We start from the raw sequence: 23,020 nt of genomic DNA on the forward strand, positions 1-23,020 counted from the left end.
TTCCGAACGATTTGAAATTTTCGAATTTCGTCGAAAAATTTCATACATTCTCGAATTTTTTTCTCGAAAATGCGTACGATTTCGTGAATATGTATAATGACAAAAAATGACTATATTCAAGCCCTGTGACTGAAAATAATTTTTCCAAAAAGATTCGAAATTTTTTTTCCCCCCCGAAATTTTCACACCTTTTCGAATTTTTTTCTCGAAAATGAGTAGGATTTCGAGGATATGTCTAATAATAAAAATTGATTATAACTGACCCCTGCAACCAAAAATAATTTTTTTAGAACGATTCAAAATTTTTAAATTTCGTCGAAAAATTTCATACATTCTCGAATTTTTTTCTCGAAAATGCGTACGATTCCGTGAATATGTATAATGACCAAAAATGACTATAATAGAGCCCTGCGACTGAAAATAATTTTTCCAGAACGATTCGAAATTTCTTAATTTTGTCAAAAAATTTCATACATTCTCGAATTTTTTTCTCAAAAACACGTACGATTTCGTGAATATGTATAATGACAAAAAATGACTATAATAGAGCCCTGCAACCGAAAATAATTTTTCCAAAAAGATTCGAAATTTTTAAATTTCGTCGAAAAATTTCATACATTCTCGAATTTTTTTCTCGAAAATGCGTACGATTCCGTGATTATGTATAATGACCAAAAATGACTATAATAGAGCCCTGCGACTGAAAATAATTTTTCCAGAACGATTCGAAATTTTTATTTTCGCTGTGAAATTCAAGCATCCGCTGTCGATTTTGCTTAAAGTTTTCGATTTTTAATAAATTCGTTTGACGCTGTACAGAAAAGTTGTCTAATACTTTTTTGTAGGTACCAATGAGCTCTACTCCCTCTAAAAATTTCGATGAGATACCTTTACTATTGTAGGAGTTATGGTCGTTTGAAAATGGGACCATTATTATGGGGGTTTTTCTTATTTTGTTTATCGTTTCTGGTGCCCCGTTCGCGTCTTATCCGCGTTCCCCCGTGGCGCGGGGGCGGGGCACGTCTCTTCCTTCCACCTCCCAACAATGACCGCATCTCCACGGGCCTCCTCGGTGCAAAAAGAGCACCTGGAGCGAACCTGGAAAAGATGACCCCGTTCTTGGGGGTCAAGGACAACGTTGCCATAGCAACGGGATCGGAAAGAGTGTCGTCGGTCTGTACGTTGAACATTGTAGAAGAATTAAATACCACGCTGGTGGCACCGTCGAACCGGTCGACCGACTCACTTTGTACTTGTTAGGTTTTAATAATACCTGGCCGCGGCTATGGCCTCGCCGTTAGTGCCGATCCTCGCTGCCTAGAAGTGCCTTCTGGCGACCGTTTTTTCCGCCAAACGGGCAAAGTTCACCGGTACGAAGTGCACGAAACGAGTGGGTTACGTAAAACTGACAAGTTCGGTGTATTAGAAGCCAAAGATCGTGGAGAACGATCGTGGATCGCGTCGAACAGAGTTCCAAGCTAGCATCGTTCGGTTGTTTGCATTGATTTTGCTGTGGAAGCTACGAATATCGTCCCCCGGGGTCAGAATTTTGATTTTTTAACCCGTGAAAGTGAAATTTTCCACTGCAATAGCTGAGCAAAACAGCAGTTGCTTTGATAAGCTTTCTTGACTATCAAAATCGTGGTAGTATCATCCTGGATAACTGTAAATTATATATTAGGTTTATCAACACTTGCCTGTGTAAACTGTAATTACATTTTGAAACGTTGATAAATGTTTTAAAACCTAATCTTCCTATTAAAAATTGTGTTGTGTTGCTAGTGAATAATTTGGCTCAAAAAGAGTACAGAAATACACGTCTTTGCAATAGTAAAATGTTACTTTTTACCGGTATCGGTCGGTAAGCGTTTGTCGGTAAAACAGTTAATTAATACGCTATCGGTCGGTAAGTGTTGGCCGGTAAAACAGTCGATTGATAGGCTATCCGGTCGGTAATGTGTTAACAACTTTGAATTTTGGTATGAAATTTTATAAAATTTTATAAATCGACTTTAAGGTTTCTTAACTTTGTTGACACTTTGAATTTTGGGGTACAATTTTATAAAATTTTGTGTTTCGATTAAAGGTGTTGCACTTTCAGTGGCAGCGGAAGCAGCGACGGTGCAGAGGGCGCAAACAGCGAGAAATTGTCACCTAGCAAGCTTTCTGAGCTCACGTCATCCAGTCCAGGACCTTCGAATAATTCCTACAGTTTGCTCCAAAATGATAACGTGAGTACATCACGAGTTTCTCAATTTTTTAACTGGAAAAATGAATATCTGATCCTGAGGTATCAGAAGAACATTTTCGAGTCTCGAACTTCGAGATAAAAATAGTTAAAATTGCGGAAATTAATTAAATATTGTTAGATACAGTAACAGAAATAATACGTGCATTATGTGTTATTTTTTATTTTTTATTTTCTAGTTTCTGAAATAATTTTAAAAAAATACGAATTGGAGAATATCTGATCTTTTAACACTTTACCGACCGGTAAGCGTTGGTCGGTAAAACAGTTGATTGATAGGCTATCGGTCGGTATGCGTTGGCCGGTAAAACAGTCGATTAATAGGCTATCGGTCGGTAAAGTGTTAACATCATCGATACTTTAAAAAATGTACAAATAAAATTGTGCATTGTTAGCTCAAAAAGTCGATGGAATCGATAATAATTGAACGAGATTAAGCTTCTTATCGATTCAACAGTGATTGTCACTAACAACTTCGAGTTCAAATACTTTATCGCTGAAAAGCAAACAAAAGTCAGTCACTATATTTATCTGATGCTAACTGTGGCTTCGATAAAAGTTCAACGGTTAGTCATTCGATCGAGAACCTATCCTTACAGTTCGATTCAATTCAAATTTGATTTTAAGACCCAATCGATAGATAGAAACAAAATAAAATGATAAATATTTAAAAAATAAATTGCAGAATAAAAGAATACATATACAGGGTGTTCGACCACACCTAGAAAAAATTTTAATGGATTCTACAGACCAAAATAGATCGAAGATCAAGAATACCAATTTGTTGATGAAGACTTCGTTAAAAAGTTATTAATTTTTAAAGTTCTGCTCATATTGAATTTTTTTTCTCCAAAACGCGTAGGATTTCGGGGATATGTCTATTGACCAAAAATGATTGTAATCGACCCCTGCAATTGCAAATAATTTTTTTAGAACGATTTGAAAAATTTTAATTTTGTCGAAAAATTTCAATCTTTCTTGAATTTTTTTCTAGAAAATAGATAGGATTTCGAGGGTATGTCTAATGATAAAAAATGTTTGTAATTTATCCCTGTAACTATATATAATTTTTTTAGAACGATTTGAAAAATTTTAATTTCACCGAAAAATTTCACCCATTCTCGAATTTTTTTCTAAAAAATGCGTAGGATTTCGGGGGTACCTGTAATGACCAAATATGATTGTAATCGACCCCTGCAATCGAAAATAATTTTTTTAGAACGATTTGAAAAATTTTAATTTTGTCGAAAAATTTCAATCTTTCTTGAATTTTTTTCTAGAAAATAGATAGGATTTCGAGGGTATGTCTAATGATAAAAAATGTTTGTAATTTATCCCTGTAACTATATATAATTTTTTTAGAACGATTTGAAAAATTTTAATTTCACCGAAAAATTTCACACCTTCTCGAATTTTTTTCTCAAAAATGCGTAGGAATTCGGGGGTACCTGTAATGATAAAAAATGATTGTAATTGACCCCTGCAATTGAAAATAATTTTATTAGAACGATTTGAAAAATTTTAATTTTGTTGAAAAATTTCAAACATTCTCGAATTTTTTTCTCGAAAATGCGTAGGATTTCGAGGGTGTGTCTATTGACCAAAACTGATTGTAATTGACCCCTGCAATTGAAAATAATTTTTTTAGAACGATTTGAAAAATTTTAATTTCACCGAAAAATTTCACCCATTCTCGAATTTTTTTCTAAAAAATGCGTAGGATTTCGGGGGTACCTGTAATGACCAAAATTGATTGTAATTGACCCCTGCAATTGAAAATAATTTTTTTAGAACGATTTGGAAAATTTTAATTTTCTTGAAAAATTTCAAACCTTCTCGAATTTTTTTCTCGAAAACACGCACGATTTCGAGAGTGTGTCTATTCACCAAAAATGATTGTAATTGACCCTCGAAACCAAAAATAATTTTTCCAGAACGATTTCAGATTTTTCAATTTTTTTGAAAATTTCACACATTCTCGAATTTTTTTCTCAAAAATGCGTAGGAATTCGGGGGTACCTGTAACGACCAAATGTGATTGTAATTGACCCCTGCAATTGAAAATAATTTTTTTAGAACGATTTGAAAAATTTTAATTTTGTTGAAAAATTTCACACCTTCTCGAATTTTTTTCTCAAAAATGCGTAGGAATTCGGGGGTACCTGTAACGACCAAATATGATTGTAATTGAGCCCTGCAATTGAAAATAATTTTTTTAGAACGATTTGAAAAATTTTAATTTTGTCGAAAAATCGCTTATATTACAATGAACATAACTTCCAAACTGAAGCTTTCTCGCCATAAGTGGCTTAGTACTTTTACATAGGAAACGACGAATTGCATCGAACGATGTATCAAAAACTATATGATTCCATTCAAGAAAATATTTCCTCAAAGAAAATACATACGGTGACCGTATCGAAAGGCGTGAATTATCCACAAGCATCGATCCACTGCATTCTTCAGTGACGGCTGGCAGTAAATGTTTTTCAGTTACGCATCGAGGGCATAAATAGGCGAGGTGGTTCTTTTTCGACTGTAGGAAAAAATAGCTCGTCCGCGCTTTGCACGCTTCGTTGTTTCTTCGCGGATTTCCTTTATAGGGAAAACTGCATTTGTTATTAAATTTATTTATAGACAGGGAAAACCATGGTACAGGGATTCCCCTGTGTAAATATTACAAAAATCCATCGTGATCGTCCACCACCACGTGGTCTTCTCTCAAACCAATATTCTGCTTATATAGAATAATCTTTAATCGAATAACAATATCCCTTTTGTTTAAAATTGTTCAAATTTGCTGTTAAATGTTTAGAAATCATATTCAATGCTGGTACAAAATTATGTGGGCAATTTGGTCAAAGAATTAATTTGCAATTGTATAAATGTAAAGGTTATGATAGAATGATAGTTATAAATAGAAGAGGACAATAAATTGTAATCTAAAAAATGACTGTTCCGTCCTGGTGATACATTAGAAATTCTGTACGAAATGAATTATATGATTGACACCCTTCTGGTGTTGTTCGAATCCGTCTTCGTCTCATTAAGAGGCATAAATGCCTCTTAAAAGGCCATGATGCCGGATGAAATCATTGAATCCGTTAAGTACAGTGGTCGCCGGCCGTAATTACTGAAATTATACTAAGCGAATGCTCCGTACAATCGAAAGTGACGAATAAATTGATACGTGTCCGATGGACTTTCATCTTTTGCTAATTTCTCGAACATAACCTGCATTTGATACTGATGATTCTTTGTTCTTATTCCTTAACACTTTACCGACCGATAAAACAGTTGATTAATCGGCTATCGGTCGGTAAACGTCGGTAAAACAGTTGATTGATACGCTATCGGTCGGTAAAACAGTCGATTAATAGGCTATCGGTCGGTAATGTGTTAACATATGTGATTTCTTAAAACACTTTCGATCCCATTAGTGACAACATAAAGTAATTAAAATTGAAAATAGAATAATAACATTAAAAATATAGTGTGTTATTTTCAATAAAATTTTTAATATGTTAAGATTAGCGATTATTGGTGAATATTTTTTTAAACGTATGTATAATTGATTCCATGCATTTAAAATTTACTTTAAAATTCTATTTTTGCAATGCGATTAGAATTATTGATTTTATTTAGATTTTATTGCTTAGAAATATAATGTTTTCTTCTGCAATTGGTTTCGTTTGAATGAAAAATTGAGATCTTAAAATCCTCCATATTTCATTACAATATTTAGATTATATTTAGTTTATATTTACGTATTAGTGGGACACAAATTTGTTAAAAAATCGAAAGATTCGAGTGAAAATTCTTCTCCCAATTTACACTTGCGTATATAAATCTAGATCTCTCGTTTTTATTGCTGGAAGCATTGCACGCTGGTGACGCACGTTTGCAGAAGCGATCACCGTCTCCCGTGTCTACCGTTTTGTTAAACAAACTTATGGTCGACACGTTCGATGCATGGACAATTTTACTCATGAATGAGTCCACCGATTCCCCTGCGCAGAAAGACGTGTCGTCGGCGACGAATCGAAGTAGGAGGGACGCGTTTTAACCCGCGAATAACACCGATCAACGTTCAGTCGTTCGTCCAGTTTTGCCAAAGAGAGGTCCAGCACCTCACTGAAGTGTTTTCAAATCGAATCGAGCCATTTTACAGCGTCAAAAGATCATTTAACATCGAATAATTACCATTTAATAGCGAAGAAATTCTCTTTTTTCGGTTGTACTTTTGTCGTAACTCTTTTACTTGCTGGTTCCCTTTGTTTGAACGTAGTTGCATTGAGAATGTCTCTTATGTGGATTAGTTACATGAAGAACAGAACTAAGAAGCACGTTCGTAGACGACGCGTAAGTTACAGAATTTTTCTCTATTTTTTTTTCTCCATTTTTTTCTTTGTTTTCTTGTGTGTGCTCGAGGATTCGTTCTTTACCCCCGGGGGCCATCTTTGTCTCGTTACGAATCGATCTTGAAACGTTTAAATTTACGAACGATTTACTTGTTTGCTTAATATTTTCAACGCGACACGGGGAAACAAAGAATCGAACCGCGCAGACGATTTATGAGACGCATAGCGTATTTCGATATCTAAAAATAATAATAGACCTGTAAAATTGGAGGATTTTGTGTTTTTACGTCGTCCATAAAACCGTTCGATCTTTGTGGAATTTTTATCTGCTATAGAATTATTCTTAACACTTTACCGACCGGTAGCGGTTGATTAATCGTCTATCGGTCGGTAAGCGTTGGTCGGTAAAACAGTTGATTAATAGGCTATCGGTCGGTAAGTCGTTGGCCGGTAAAACAGTCGATTAATATCGGTCGGTAATGTGTTAAGGTAATTGTTGAGGATGTTTATGCGTTTATGGGGTATTTTAATTCTCGACAAACTGCAAATTACACTCAATATTGCGAATATAGGAGAAATACTTAAAATAAGATTCGAATTATTATATTTAGGGGGTTGAAACGATCCTCTATGAAGCTTCCATTTCATTAAATCTGTTAACAAAAGTAAAATCGGGGGATTTTGTGTTTTTACGTCGTCCATAAAACCGTTCGATCTTTGTGGAATTCTTGAGGATGTTTACGCGTTTATTGGGGGAATTTTAATTCTCGAAAAACTGGAAATTACACTCAATATTGCAAATACAGGAGAAATACTTAAAATAAGATTCGAATTATTATATTTAGGGGGTTGAAACGATCCTCTATGAAGCTTCCATTTCATTAAATCTGTTAACAAAAGTAAAATCGGGGGATTTTGTGTTTTTACGTCGTCCATAAAACCGTTCGATCTTTGTGGAATTTTTATCTGCTATAGAATTATTCTTAACACTTTACCGACCGGTAGCGGTTGATTAATCGTCTATCGGTCGGTAAGCGTTGGTCGGTAAAACAGTTGATTAATAGGCTATCGGTCGGTAAGTCGTTGGCCGGTAAAACAGTCGATTAATATCGGTCGGTAATGTGTTAAGGTAATTGTTGAGGATGTTTATGCGTTTATGGGGTATTTTAATTCTCGAAAAACTGCAAATTACACTCAATATTGCGAATATAGGAGAAATACTTAAAATAAGATTCGAATTATTATATTTAGGGGGTTGAAACGATCCTCTATGAAGCTTCCATTTCATTAAATCTGTTAACAAAAGTAAAATCGGGGGATTTTGTGTTTTTACGTCGTCCATAAAACCGTTCGATCTTTGTGGAATTCTTGAGGATGTTTACGCGTTTATTGGGGGAATTTTAATTCTCGAAAAACTGCAAATTACACTTAATATTGCGAATATAGGAGAAATACTTAAAATAAGATTCGAATTATTATATTTAGGGGGTTGAAACGATCCTCTATGAAGCTTCCATTTCATTAAATCTGTTAACAAAAGTAAAATCGGGGGATTTTGTGTTTTTACGTCGTCCATAAAACCGTTCGATCTTTGTGGAATTTTTATCTGCTATAGAATTATTCTTAACACTTTACCGACCGGTAGCGGTTGATTAATCGTCTATCGGTCGGTAAGCGTTGGTCGGTAAAACAGTTGATTAATAGGCTATCGGTCGGTAAGTCGTTGGCCGGTAAAACAGTCGATTAATATCGGTCGGTAATGTGTTAAGGTAATTGTTGAGGATGTTTATGCGTTTATGGGGTATTTTAATTCTCGAAAAACTGCAAATTACACTCAATATTGCGAATATAGGAGAAATACTTCAAATAAGATTCGAATTATTATATTTAGGGGGTTGAAACGATCCTCTATGAACAATCCTCTTCCATTTCATTAAATCTATTAACAAAAGTATGAATTTTAAAATTAGTCTTGATTCTGAAAAATATAAGTAAAAGATACTTTTTACATGCATGTGTTTTCTTGTATTTTTCAAAATCATTCAAAAGATTAAATTCATTCAGAAGATTTATTAACATTTTAACTCTTTAATCTTATCGATTTTTTTTAAAAATATGTTTCATTTCATACTTCCTTGTATGTATTTTTGAAAATTGTATTTTTGGTACTTAAATTTTGTATTAGAAATATTCAGAACGTTAACATCTACTATTTTAATTCATTTGTTTATTTAACTTGTCTATTAGTGATAAATAAATATTGAACACGTTCTAAATAGTGTGAACGAAAGTTTAGAAACAATTTATCTAAGAAATTTGCATATTTTTCTAAATAATTCGTATGGTAGTTTGGTACAAAGAGCAAAATTGCTACATTTTAGCTCAGATCTGTTGAACTCGTGAATTGAACTCATTAGTAAAGCTTATTTAGCTGATCATGCCTTAGACGTGACACTATTCATCCCCAGAATAATCTATTTAAACTAATTATGCACCAAACGAGTAATTTGGGACTATTTAAACGATTAATCTTTGGAATACCAGACTTTTTTCAACGAAATCTTCTAAATTTCATATCTAAACCTTGTATACATATACAATGTGTATCTTATCTTATAGAAATTTATTTTTATTGTATTTTTATCGATTTGTGCAATGAAGACATTAAATAGAATACAAAAACGTCCAGAGTTGGGGTAAAATAATTCATTTTTTATTCATTGTTATATATTTATACTCTGCCTAAATGAAAAATGAAAGAAAATTAGAGCAAACTCATAATAGGAAAACAGATATTATTTTAATTTAAATGTTGTGAATTGTGTAACTGTTTATAAAGTAAATATTTTGTTTTCAGCAAGACTTATGTACAATACAATTGATTGTAATTAAAATTGAACATTTTTTATTAAATTTTTAATTCAAATTGAACTTAATATTGTACTCCATTTGTGTATACATATAATTACTACTTTCATAACGATATTCGGATTAAAATAAATGGTAAAACAATGTGAACTTAAAGAAATTAGATGATTTAAGAAAATGTAGAATTTAATTATCAGTGACTTGTAAATAGTATTACTTAATATGTTTAATAATATGTTTAATAATATGTTTAAATGTACATTTTTCTATTTAATTGAACCAAACAAGAGTAATTTTGTTCCTTATCATTGAAAATCTTTAAAATTCTCTATTTTTCTTACAAAATTTCTTTCCCTATTACAATTTTAAAAATTCATTTAAAAAAAACTAAAATTAATTATAATAAAATTACTCGATGATAGATACTCCAAATGATTGAAATCAATAAATCTTTTTTAAGATTATAATTTAGATAATACCATTCAATTCTAAGAATTCATTTAAAAAGACTAAAACTAACTATAATAAAATTACTCGATGACAGATACTCCAAACGATTTAAATCTAGTATAAATCAAGTACAAAATTATTTTTTTATAATTCCTTTGAGGTTTGTTTAGAAAATTTTACCGATTTCTGTTTTGTCTAGCTGGTCCAGCCACTTGTTAATTATTTTGTGTATCAATTGATTCGTCGACGTAGAAATAACAGAGTAATATATATATATATATATAATTATAATATAATAAAATGAAAAATACAGAGTTAACGCGTTTATTTTTGTTGCAGATGAGAGACGATCGAAGAACATCGATGGAAGGCGAGAGACTTAGCAATAACAGCGGGGGAATCACCGACGGAAACGGAAGTCGTCCTCTTTCGCAGACCTCCAGCGAAATGGACACGCTTGGACCGCTGCAATCAGTAAAACATCGTGAAAAGGCTAAACTGCAGGTAAATATGCTCAGGTATCCCATATTCAACCCCTTAACCTACAATTTAATTCCAAATAATTTTTCAAACGCATACCAGTCAATTTTGTTTATAAAAATCAAAAGAAAAATGCAGTATTTTAACATTTAAAAAATCTGATTCGAAAAATCATTAATTTTAACATTTAAAAAAATCTCTGATTCGAAAAGTCATTAATTTTAACATTTAAAAAAATCTCTGATTCGAAAAATCATTAATTTTAACAAAAAGGTTCGACAACATATTTGTATTATGCTGTAAAGAAATGAAAAACAAAAAAAAACAGATTTTTCCAAAGTGGTCAGACTCTCGAACACTTATTTCGAGAGTGTCGGAAGTGCGTTCTGAGATTTTACTCCGCGTCCTCGAATATACAAGACAGCCAATCGGTCTATAAAAAATAAAAAAAAGTCGAAGTCACCGCTGCCTGGGCGTTCTTCTACGTTTCTGTGAATTCTGAAACGTTTATTTTTGCGATTAGAGGTTGTAACGGGAGAGCCTTCCATCCGAGAAATTTGTTAAAGTCGACAGCTGTCTATTCTGAGAAGTACCTTAGACGAGAACAGATCGTTTCTCATGTTTTTTTATAGAAACACGAATATAAAGGAGGGAACGATTTGTTTGACCTGGATATCTCGTCGCTTTTCTTTTTATTGTCTACCAGGACTGCTAAAGCTACACTTAAGCGGGTTTTTAACTCTAGAACCTTTAAAAAAAAAACAATTTTTTTAATTAAATTTCATTTCCTGAAAAGATAACGAAGTTTAAAAACTTTCAATTTCAAATGATGCTAAAAAAATTATATTTAGTTAGAGGGGTCAATTGCAAGCATTTTTGGTCATTAGACATACCCTCGAAATCGTACGCATTTTCGAGAAAAAAATTCGAGAATGTATGAAATTTTTCGACGAAATTCAATAATTTCAAATCGTTCTGGAAAAATTATTTTCAGTCGCGGGGCTCTATTATAGTCACTTTTTGTCATTATACGTATACACGAAATCGTACGCATTTTCGAGAAAAAAATTCGAGAATGTATGAAATTTTTCGACGAAATTCAAAAATTTCGAATCGTTCTAAAAAAATTATATTTAGTTAGAGGGGTAAATTACAATCAATTTTTATTATTAGACATATCCTCGAAATCGTACTCATTTTCGAGAAAAAAATTCGAAAAGGTGTGAAAATTTCGGGGAGGGAAAAAAAAATTTCGAATCCTTTTGGAAAAATTATTTTCAGTCGCAGGGCTCGATTATAGTCATTTTTTGTCATTACACATATTCACGAAATCGTACGCATTTTCGAGAAAAAAATTCGGGAATATATAAAATTTTTCGACAAAATTAAAAAATTTCAAATCGTTCTGAAAAAATTATATATAGTTACAGGGGTAAATTACAAGCATTTTTGGTCATTAGACGTACCCCCGAATTCCTACCCAGTTTCTAGAAAAAAATTCGAGAAGATATGAAATTTTTCGGCAAAATTCAAAAATTTCAAATCGTTCTGAAAAAATTATACATAGTTACAGGGGTCAATTACAAGCATTTTTGATCATTAGACATACCCTCGAAATCCTACCCAGTTTCTAGAAAAAAATTCGGGAAGATATGAAATTTTTCGACAAAATTCAAAAATTTCAAATCGTTCTGAAAAAATTATATATAGTTACAGGGGTCAATTACAAGCATTTTTGGTCATTACACATACCCCCGAAATCCTACGCATTTTCGAGAAAAAAATTCAAAATGAGCAGAACTTTAAACGTTAATAATTTTTTAACGAAACGTCCATCAACAAATTAGTATTCTTGATTTTCGTCTGATTTTGGCCTCTAGAATAGTATAGGGTCCGTCTGAAAATGATAGAATCACTCTGAGAAAGAGTAGCTTTAAGAGTTTGATACAAAAAGCACAATTTCGTACTTCTAATATACTAATTCCCTATACAACGAATCTCACTGTACAGTGTCTTCTCCATACACCTCCCATACACGTTCTTTACTATTTCTGTGGAATATGTATCTCCATCGATAGTAATTTCTGATAGATTTTCAACAACGAAGAAACCAGAAATGAAACGCTTAAAACATTCGGTTTAAAATTTTAAGTTTAAGTCGGTAACAGGACCTGTTCAAACGCATCGAATCTATAGGGATGCGTAGGGATAACGGGGAATATCAGTACGACACGTGTTCCTTGTCTCAGAGCTTTATTCCGACTGTCGTCAATTAGTTAGTTCGTTTGTCAGTTAGTTAGCTAGTTTGCAGTTACTTAGATATTTTGCAGTTATTTAGTTAGTGTGCAGCCAGATAGCTTGTTACCAGTTAGTTCTACCGCTCTACACGGCTGCCACGCCAACTCCATCTAGGGACTTTCCCTGGGAGCTAGGGAAATGTCTCTAGTGTCCCCTACAAATCCATGGATTCTATTTTCACGTGACGCATTCCTTGCAGTTGGCTAGTGAAACGCGTGACGAATGACACAAGGCGACATAGTTATCAATTTTAACCGGACAGTTCGTTTCACGGCTAGTAAATTCGATGATTAACTTGTGCAGAGGCCGCTCACGAGATACCTCCCCATCAAGTCGGAGTCCCTGGACCTGAGGCATCACATCGAGACTGCCGGGCACCAGCTACCCCTCATACACGATGTCACGGTCGACACGTACAGTTGCAGCGGTTACCTGTCGAAGATGAGCAAAAAGTTCCACCATTGGAACAAACGGTGGTTCGTCTTCGACCGGAAGAGGAAGACATTGTCGTACTACAACGACAACTCGTCCAGGAAGGCGCGCGGAGTGATCTACTTCCAGGTACACCATAGACTTACTCGTCAACAAAGATAACTGTTTGATTAAAGAAAAGAAACATTTATATTTCAATCACGAACTTAATTTGCTCATCAAACCTGAAGGCATAACACAAAACATATAAGAAACTTTACTTGAGAAACTATTTTTATTTCGACGCGTATTGAGCGCCATCTCTCGAGGCCTACAATAAAATGACAATATGGCGGCTAATTTGAAAGTCGAGAATTCCAACAATGACACGAGATGCTATTTCAGACATTGTTTCTTATTTATGGTTGCTGATAATAGACTATAGTCACTTTCAATTCATTTTGGCTAGTCAGAAGCAATTGTTTATTATATATGTAAATTTTTACTAATAAGAATAATAATCGAAACAAAATTGAACCAATTTAATTTTATACGTAATTTTCGTAACACTATTACTTTGCTGGAAACTATTTTAATTTCGACGCGTATTGAGCGCCATCTCTCGGGGCCTAAAATAACATGACAACATGGCGGCTAATTTGAAAGTCGAGAATTCCAACAATGACACGAGATGCTATTTTAGACATTGTTTCTTATTTATGGTTGCTGATAATAGACTATAGTCATTTTCCATTCATTTTGGCTAGTCAAAACCAATTGTTTATTATATATATATATATATAAATTTGTACTAATAAGAATAGTAATCAAAACTTTTTGCAACACTTTGCTTGAAACTAGTTTTATTTGGACGCGTATTCAGCGCCATCTCTCGGAGCCTAAAGTAAAATGACAAAATGGCGGCTAATTTGAAAGTCGAGAATCGCGATTGCAATTCTAATAATGACACGAGTTATTTTAGACATTGTTTCTTATTTATGGTTGCTGATAATAGACTATAGTCACTTTCAATTCATTTTGGCTAGTCAGAACCAATTGTTTATTATATATATATATATATATAAATTTGTACTAATAAGAATAGTAATCAAAACTTTTTGCAACACTGCTTGAAACTAGTTTTATTTGGACGCGTATTCAGCGCCATCTCTCGGAGCCTAAAGTAAAATGACAAAATGGCGGCAAATTTGAAAGTCGAGAATCGCGATTGCAATTCTAATAATGACACGAGTTATTTTAGACATTGTTTCTTATTTATTGTTGCTGATAATAGACTATAATCACTTTCAATCCATTTTGACTAGTCAGAACCAATTGTTTATTATATATATATATATATAAATTTGTACTAATAAGAATAGTAATCAAAACTTTTTGCAACACTTTGCTTGAAACTAGTTTTATTTGGACGCGTATTCAGCGCCATCTCTCGGAGCCTAAAGTAAAATGACAAAATGGCGGCAAATTTGAAAGTCGAGAATCGCGATTGCAATTCTAATAATGACACGAGTTATTTTAGACATTGTTTCTTATTTATGGTTGCTGATAATAGACTATAGTCATTTTCCATTCATTTTGGCTAGTCAAAACCAATTGTTTATTATATATATATATATAAATTTGTACTAATAAGAATAGTAATCAAAACTTTTTGCAACACTTTGCTTGAAACTAGTTTTATTTGGACGCGTATTCAGCGCCATCTCTCGGAGCCTAAAGTAAAATGACAAAATGGCGGCTAATTTGAAAGTCGAGAATCGCGATTGCAATTCTAATAATGACACGAGTTATTTTAGACATTGTTTCTTATTTATGGTTGCTGATAATAGACTATAGTCACTTTCAATTCATTTTGACTAGTCAAAACCAATTGTTTATTATATATATATATATATAAATTTGTACTAATAAGAATAGTAATCAAAACTTTTTGCAACACTTTGCTTGAAACTAGTTTTATTTGGACGCGTATTCAGCGCCATCTCTCGGAGCCTAAAGTAAAATGACAAAATGGCGGCTAATTTGAAAGTCGAGAATCGCGATTGCAATTCTAATAATTCTAATAACACTATTACTCGTGTATAAGAATGATCTTCATATACAATTTAAAGTACCATATTTAGCTATATTTATTGATCTAAATTCGTATAGATAATTGATACTAATATTCGAGAATCAATCTTGCACATCTCCAAATGATAACGGATGAACTAAATTATCTAATTTTAATTTTATAACCTGCAAATCTCAAAATGATAATAGATGAACTAAACGATCTAATTTTAATTTTAATAACCTGCAAATCTTTCTTATGTTTAGTCGATCGAAGAAGTATATGTGGACCATATGAACACCGTGCGTTCGCCGCAGCCATCGTTGACATTTATCATTAAAACGTCGTCGAGGTTATATCACTTAATGGCGCCGAGTGCAGAGGCTATGCGTATCTGGGTGGACGTTGTTTTCACCGGGGCTGAAGGATACCACGAGTTCGATCACGGCATCTGATCGATCGATCCTTCTCACGTTTCTGGTCAAGAATCGTTTTTTAATGAAACACGATCCAACGTGAACTCTCGCCCGCAACAGGCCGGGGAAAAATGAGCGTGATTTACTCGAGGACAAGGTTAATCGGTCAAAATACGATTGCCATGTTTGATGTTGTATTTAAATTGCATCGACGCTCGATTACTTGTTTAAGTAGCCTGCATGGAAATTGAAAATCAAATTTTAGCGTTAATGGAACCGTAATATTCGAAGTAGTATGCCATTGAGAACAACGATAAGTGTTTTTAGGTTATAATCCGATACAAGGGCCCGGGAATGAACGATAAAAGACGATAAAACTTCCCCGGACGACTTTGCACGATCTTTAGAAAGTAATTGAGAATTTTATGCGAATGTTTGATTTACTCGTGCCAATAAGTTTAAGAACAGGGGCATTAACGTCGTGCAAAAGTATTATCCATTCGAGTGCAGACTAATCACGGACTTCGTTCTATTTAAAGGAAATGAATTTTATAGAATTTACTGTTGAAGTTTGTAGACATTTTTAATCTAGTCTTCCAACATAGATACTTTCAAGAACGCGTTGAAAAATGGTCTTCGATAGCCGGCCATGTGTTCTGGAATTGAGCAGAGGTCAGGTCCCCCCCCCAAAAAAAAAAAAAAACTGTAAATACGTCCCACGTTATACATTTAATTCGACACTTTTAGTGGATATTTTGATACTGCGTAATAACCAAGAATTAAGAAATCCTCCGTGTCTTTATACGTCCGAAGGAATTTTTAAAACATACGTACATGGTTTTTGTAATTTTGATACTTTACGTATTGTTACAACGGGTAAGTAAACACGTATTAAAATATTACACGAACAATTGTAATTCTTTGACTAAATTTTAAGTCGAGAAATATCTTTGATTAACGTAAAGATAGCTGGATATCCTGCGTAATTTGTAACAGAGCCGCAGTTCTGTAAGTAAATCGTTCAATAACCTTTCTTACGTATCGACCATGACCGCTGTTAATTTCTTAATATTATACGGTTTGCAACAATGAATCGCAATGTCAATTTTAAACAATGAACATATATATCGTACGATTGGATCGATCTTATTAAAATTAAATTATAAATTGTATCACATATCGTGCGTACATATTTTTGGATATATTTACAAAAGATATTAAAATGCTCTTTATTAAGAAACTATACACCCTATTAACGAATGTATAAATTAGTATTTTAGAGGTACGTGTCTTGTATAATAAAACAAACATACAATATTTACAAGAACCTTAATTTCTCATTAATATTTTCAAATATTTTTCATTACGATCTTTTTAATGCGCAGAGTGTTGGTCGAGGTTAACTTTACGACAACTATTGTATTTTTAACAGATCTCTACCAATCTGAAGGTATAGAATCTCGCTGTAATGGTAATGCCATAATTTCCTTACACTCTATACTATTTAAGACGTATAAGAGATGCAATGATCGTCTCTGAAATCTAAGGGCATACGTCAAATTTCATAAGAAGAATATTCTGTTCGTAATTAGATAAAATGCAAAAATTAACGTAATTTCTAATGTTACAAGACTTCGGAACGATTAACATTGACGTATCTCTATTTCCATGATCGAATACTAATAGTTTTATTAATTCGAACAGTAAACAAAACTTCTCTCATTCGTAGCAAATAATAGTTAATTTACTGAACGCTTCTAAACAAATTTAATGATTTTTTAAAAGAGAAATACATATTTCGATGTTATTTGTTCGTAAGTCTTGTAACTTTAGGAGACGATATTTCCTAAACAAGATATTTGCTAACGTAATTCCACAGGACTAATTTATTTGCTCGATAGTCCTATATACATATGTATAAACCTCAAATCTGGACATTTAAATCTGAAACATCCTTCGAAAGGTTACGTAAACTCCCATTCATCGTTGAACAAAGAATATGGTAACTATAAGTACACATTACGAAAGCTATAGTGACAAAGTGAGACGATTGCATGGCGATCAATTCTTGTTAAATAAAAATTCATTTTGTGCCTCCGTATAAAAATAAATATAAATACTATGAATGCAATGTTTGGTTTATTCGTAAAGAAATACTGTATGGACATTAATAATTGAAAATTTCGGTGCTATACTGATAGTATCTCTTTGAAACTATTATCCGAAAGAGTGAAAAGCATTATCATTCTTGCTGATTATTATTTGTATTCTTTTTTGTTGTACATATGATATTTATCGCCCTGCATCTTGCACGACATTCTTACAAACAAAATTAAAGAAAAAATACTTATTTTTTAGTTTAACGAGAATCGACACGAACTCGAGGACCAGTCTGTTTAAGTTCCACGTTCCCTTTAATACGTTTCCATCCTTTAAAAGGTAATATTTTTTAGAATTACTAAGTATAATCATTGAGATCTGTAGATCACTTAAGTGGGGAATCTAACTAGGATCTAGGGACCATAATCTAGAATTATCAGGCTTCCCAACAATTTTCGTACCATCAAGCCAGCCAACTTTGCCAAAGTTCTCCTCACTAGGCTAAAAACACTAACTGAATCAGCATAGTTTGTATCTATAATTAATGTTCAATGTTCACCAATTTTCATGGCAACACGGAACATAAATATGTATATTAGCGAGTATCTCGAAAAGGAAATAATAGAAATGATGAATTATTAAATTAAATCGAAATATTATTGTCATTAAAGAATTATATCAGGTTTATGTTACTATCGCAAGAAGTTACTATTAACTTCTTACCTGAAATAGAATTCAAATTTCCCTCCGCAAGAAGTTACTATTAAGTTCTTACCTGAAATAGAATTCAAATTTCCCTCCAAATTTCCCTCCGCAAGAAGTTACTATTAAATTCTTACCTGAAATAGAATTGAAATTTCTTGAAAAGGAAATAATAGAAATGATGAATTATTAAATTAAATCGAAATATTATTGTCATTAAAGAATTATATCAGGTTTATGTTACTATCGCAAGAAGTTACTATTAACTTCTTACCTGAAATAGAATTCAAATTTCCCTCCGCAAGAAGTTACTATTAAGTTCTTACCTGAAATAGAATTCAAATTTCCCTCCAAATTTCCCTCCGCAAGAAGTTACTATTAAATTCTTACCTGAAATAGAATTGAAATTTCTTGAAAAGGAAATAATAGAAATGATGAATTATTAAATTAAATCGAAATATTATTGTCATTAAAGAATTATATCAGGTTTATGTTACTATCGCAAGAAGTTACTATTAACTTCTTACCTGAAATAGAATTCAAATTTCCCTCCGCAAGAAGTTACTATTAAGTTCTTACCTGAAACAGAATTCAAATTTCCCTCCAAATTTCCCTCCGCAAGAAGTTACTATTAAATTCTTACCTGAAATAGAATTGAAATTTCTTGAAAAGGAAATAATAGAAATGATGAATTATTAAATTAAATCGAAATATTATTGTCATTAAAGAATTATATCAGGTTTATGTTACTATCGCAAGAAGTTACTATTAACTTCTTACCTGAAATAGAATTCAAATTTCCCTCCGCAAGAAGTTACTATTAAGTTCTTACCTGAAATAGAATTCAAATTTCCCTCCAAATTTCCCTCCGCAAGAAGTTACTATTAAATTCTTACCTGAAATAGAATTGAAATTTCTTGAAAAGGAAATAATAGAAATGATGAATTATTAAATTAAATCGAAATATTATTGTCATTAAAGAATTATATCAGGTTTATGTTACTATCGCAAGAAATTACTATTAACTTCTTACCTGAAATAGAATTCAAATTTCCCTCCGCAAGAAGTTACTATTAAGTTCTTACCTGAAACAGAATTCAAATTTCCCTCCAAATTTCCCTCCGCAAGAAGTTACTATTAAATTCTTACCTGAAATAGAATTGAAATTTCTCGAAAAGGAAATAATAGAAATGATGAATTATTAAATTAAATCGAAATATTATTGTCATTAAAGAATTATATCAGGTTTATGTTACTATCGCAAGAAGTTACTATTAACTTCTTACCTGAAATAGAATTCAAATTTCCCTCCGCAAGAAGTTACTATTAAGTTCTTACCTGAAATAGAATTCAAATTTCCCTCCAAATTTCCCTCCGCAAGAAGTTACTATTAAATTCTTACCTGAAATAGAATTGAAATTTCTCGAAAAGGAAATAATAGAAATGATGAATTATTAAATTAAATCGAAATATTATTGTCATTAAAGAATTATATCAGGTTTATGTTACTATCGCAAGAAGTTACTATTAACTTCTTACCTGAAATAGAATTCAAATTTCCCTCCGCAAGAAGTTACTATTAAGTTCTTACCTGAAATAGAATTCAAATTTCCCTCCAAATTTCCCTCCGCAAGAAGTTACTATTAAATTCTTACCTGAAATAGAATTGAAATTTCTCGAAAAGGAAATAATAGAAATGATGAATTATTAAATTAAATCGAAATATTATTGTCATTAAAGAATTATATCAGGTTTATGTTACTATCGCAAGAAGTTACTATTAACTTCTTACCTGAAATAGAATTCAAATTTCCCTCCGCAAGAAGTTACTATTAAGTTCTTACCTGAAACAGAATTCAAATTTCCCTCCAAATTTCCCACCGCAAGAAGTTACTATTAAATTCTTACCTGAAATAGAATTGAAATTTCTTGAAAAGGAAATAATAGAAATGATGAATTATTAAATTAAATCGAAATATTATTGTCATTAAAGAATTATATCAGGTTTATGTTACTATCGCAAGAAATTACTATTAACTTCTTACCTGAAATAGAATTCAAATTTCCCTCCGCAAGAAGTTACTATTAAGTTCTTACCTGAAATAGAATTCAAATTTCCCTCCAAATTTCCCTCCGCAAGAAGTTACTATTAAATTCTTACCTGAAATAGAATTGAAATTTCTTGAAAAGGAAATAATAGAAATGATGAATTATTAAATTAAATCGAAATATTATTGTCATTAAAGAATCATATCAGGTTTATGTTACTATCGCAAGAAGTTACTATTAACTTCTTACCTGAAATAGAATTCAAATTTCCCTCCGCAAGAAGTTACTATTAAGTTCTTACCTGAAACAGAATTCAAATTTCCCTCCAAATTTCCCACCGCAAGAAGTTACTATTAAATTCTTACCTGAAATAGAATTGAAATTTCTTGAAAAGGAAATAATAGAAATGATGAATTATTAAATTAAATCGAAATATTATTGTCATTAAAGAATTATATCAGGTTTATGTTACTATCGCAAGAAGTTACTATTAACTTCTTACCTGAAATAGAATTCAAATTTCCCTCCGCAAGAAGTTACTATTAAGTTCTTACCTGAAATAGAATTCAAATTTCCCTCCAAATTTCCCTCCGCAAGAAGTTACTATTAAATTCTTACCTGAAATAGAATTGAAATTTCTCGAAAAGGAAATAATAGAAATGATGAATTATTAAATTAAATCGAAATATTATTGTCATTAAAGAATTATATCAGGTTTATGTTACTATCGCAAGAAGTTACTATTAACTTCTTACCTGAAATAGAATTCAAATTTCCCTCCGCAAGAAGTTACTATTAAGTTCTTACCTGAAATAGAATTCAAATTTCCCTCCAAATTTCCCTCCGCAAGAAGTTACTATTAATTCTTACCTGAAATAGAATTGAAATTTCTCGAAAAGGAAATAATAGAAATGATGAATTATTAAATTAAATCGAAATATTATTGTCATTAAAGAATTATATCAGGTTTATGTTACTATCGCAAGAAGTTACTATTAACTTCTTACCTGAAATAGAATTCAAATTTCCCTCCGCAAGAAGTTACTATTAAGTTCTTACCTGAAACAGAATTCAAATTTCCCTCCAAATTTCCCACCGCAAGAAGTTACTATTAAATTCTTACCTGAAATAGAATTGAAATTTCTTGAAAAGGAAATAATAGAAATGATGAATTATTAAATTAAATCGAAATATTATTGTCATTAAAGAATTATATCAGGTTTATGTTACTATCGCAAGAAATTACTATTAACTTCTTACCTGAAATAGAATTCAAATTTCCCTCCGCAAGAAGTTACTATTAAGTTCTTACCTGAAATAGAATTCAAATTTCCCTCCAAATTTCCCTCCGCAAGAAGTTACTATTAAATTCTTACCTGAAATAGAATTGAAATTTCTTGAAAAGGAAATAATAGAAATGATGAATTATTAAATTAAATCGAAATATTATTGTCATTAAAGAATCATATCAGGTTTATGTTACTATCGCAAGAAGTTACTATTAACTTCTTACCTGAAATAGAATTCAAATTTCCCTCCGCAAGAAGTTACTATTAAGTTCTTACCTGAAACAGAATTCAAATTTCCCTCCAAATTTCCCACCGCAAGAAGTTACTATTAAATTCTTACCTGAAATAGAATTGAAATTTCTTGAAAAGGAAATAATAGAAATGATGAATTATTAAATTAAATCGAAATATTATTGTCATTAAAGAATTATATCAGGTTTATGTTACTATCGCAAGAAGTTACTATTAACTTCTTACCTGAAATAGAATTCAAATTTCCCTCCGCAAGAAGTTACTATTAAGTTCTTACCTGAAATAGAATTCAAATTTCCCTCCAAATTTCCCTCCGCAAGAAGTTACTATTAAATTCTTACCTGAAATAGAATTGAAATTTCTCGAAAAGGAAATAATAGAAATGATGAATTATTAAATTAAATCGAAATATTATTGTCATTAAAGAATTATATCAGGTTTATGTTACTATCGCAAGAAGTTACTATTAACTTCTTACCTGAAATAGAATTCAAATTTCCCTCCGCAAGAAGTTACTATTAAGTTCTTACCTGAAATAGAATTCAAATTTCCCTCCAAATTTCCCTCCGCAAGAAGTTACTATTAAATTCTTACCTGAAATAGAATTGAAATTTCTTGAAAAGGAAATAATAGAAATGATGAATTATTAAATTAAATCGAAATATTATTGTCATTAAAGAATTATATCAGGTTTATGTTACTATCGCAAGAAATTACTATTAACTTCTTACCTGAAATAGAATTCAAATTTCCCTCCGCAAGAAGTTACTATTAAGTTCTTACCTGAAATAGAATTCAAATTTCCCTCCAAATTTCCCTCCGCAAGAAGTTACTATTAAATTCTTACCTGAAATAGAATTGAAATTTCTTGAAAAGGAAATAATAGAAATGATGAATTATTAAATTAAATCGAAATATTATTGTCATTAAAGAATTATATCAGGTTTATGTTACTATCGCAAGAAGTTACTATTAACTTCTTACCTGAAATAGAATTCAAATTTCCCTCCGCAAGAAGTTAC

At 31.8% G+C, this 23,020-nt stretch overlaps 1 protein-coding gene across 1 annotated transcript in view; it reads left to right on the forward strand.

The window, feature by feature from the left end:
* Positions 1-17,697, forward strand: part of LOC122402801 (pleckstrin homology-like domain family B member 1) — a 68,422-nt gene extending 50,725 nt beyond the window's left edge. The window contains exons 10-13 of the mRNA XM_043405900.1: positions 2,102-2,231; positions 10,267-10,431; positions 13,009-13,266; positions 15,457-17,697. Coding sequence (XP_043261835.1) covers positions 2,102-2,231; positions 10,267-10,431; positions 13,009-13,266; positions 15,457-15,645 — 742 coding nt within the window. The 3' untranslated portion in view covers positions 15,646-17,697. The remainder of the gene's footprint in view (positions 1-2,101; positions 2,232-10,266; positions 10,432-13,008; positions 13,267-15,456) is intronic.
* The last annotated feature ends 5,323 nt before the right edge of the window (positions 17,698-23,020 follow it).

Source organism: Colletes gigas, unplaced genomic scaffold, assembly GCF_013123115.1.
Source record: "Colletes gigas isolate AHSC1104 unplaced genomic scaffold, ASM1312311v1 Colletes_gigas_Sc00040, whole genome shotgun sequence".
Classification (NCBI taxonomy): Eukaryota; Metazoa; Arthropoda; class Insecta; order Hymenoptera; family Colletidae; genus Colletes; species Colletes gigas.